Genomic DNA, 213 nt, shown 5'->3' with positions numbered 1-213 from the left:
CCCCGCCCCCCCCGCCAGACTCTCACCCGGCTGCTCCGTCACATCCACTTTGGCAATGTTCACTTCCAGGTCCTCGCCCCACTCGGCAAACTTCTCCCACTCGGGCTGCAGGTTCTGGCAGGCGGGGCACCAAGGGGCATAGCTGGGGACAGCACAAGTCTGTCACTAACGGTCCCCCGCGGCCTCAGAGCGGGCCGCCGAGAGATACACACC

The 213-nt window shown here is 66.2% G+C and overlaps 1 protein-coding gene across 1 annotated transcript in view; it reads right to left on the bottom strand.

Annotated features, from left to right (window-relative positions):
- Window positions 1-142, bottom strand: part of TMX1 (thioredoxin-related transmembrane protein 1) — a gene marked incomplete at its 5' end in the record, with an annotated part of 2508 nt that extends 2366 nt beyond the window's left edge. The window contains one exon of the mRNA XM_009572729.1: window positions 27-142. Within this exon, the coding sequence (XP_009571024.1) occupies window positions 27-142 (116 nt within the window). The remainder of the gene's footprint in view (window positions 1-26) is intronic.
- Window positions 143-213: the final 71 nt, after the last annotated feature.

This window comes from Fulmarus glacialis, unplaced genomic scaffold, assembly GCF_000690835.1.
Source record: "Fulmarus glacialis isolate BGI_N327 unplaced genomic scaffold, ASM69083v1 scaffold38432, whole genome shotgun sequence".
NCBI classification, from domain to species: Eukaryota; Metazoa; Chordata; class Aves; order Procellariiformes; family Procellariidae; genus Fulmarus; species Fulmarus glacialis.
The sequence above is the reverse complement of the archived record's forward strand: the minus strand, read 5'-3'. Positions and strand labels throughout refer to the sequence as shown.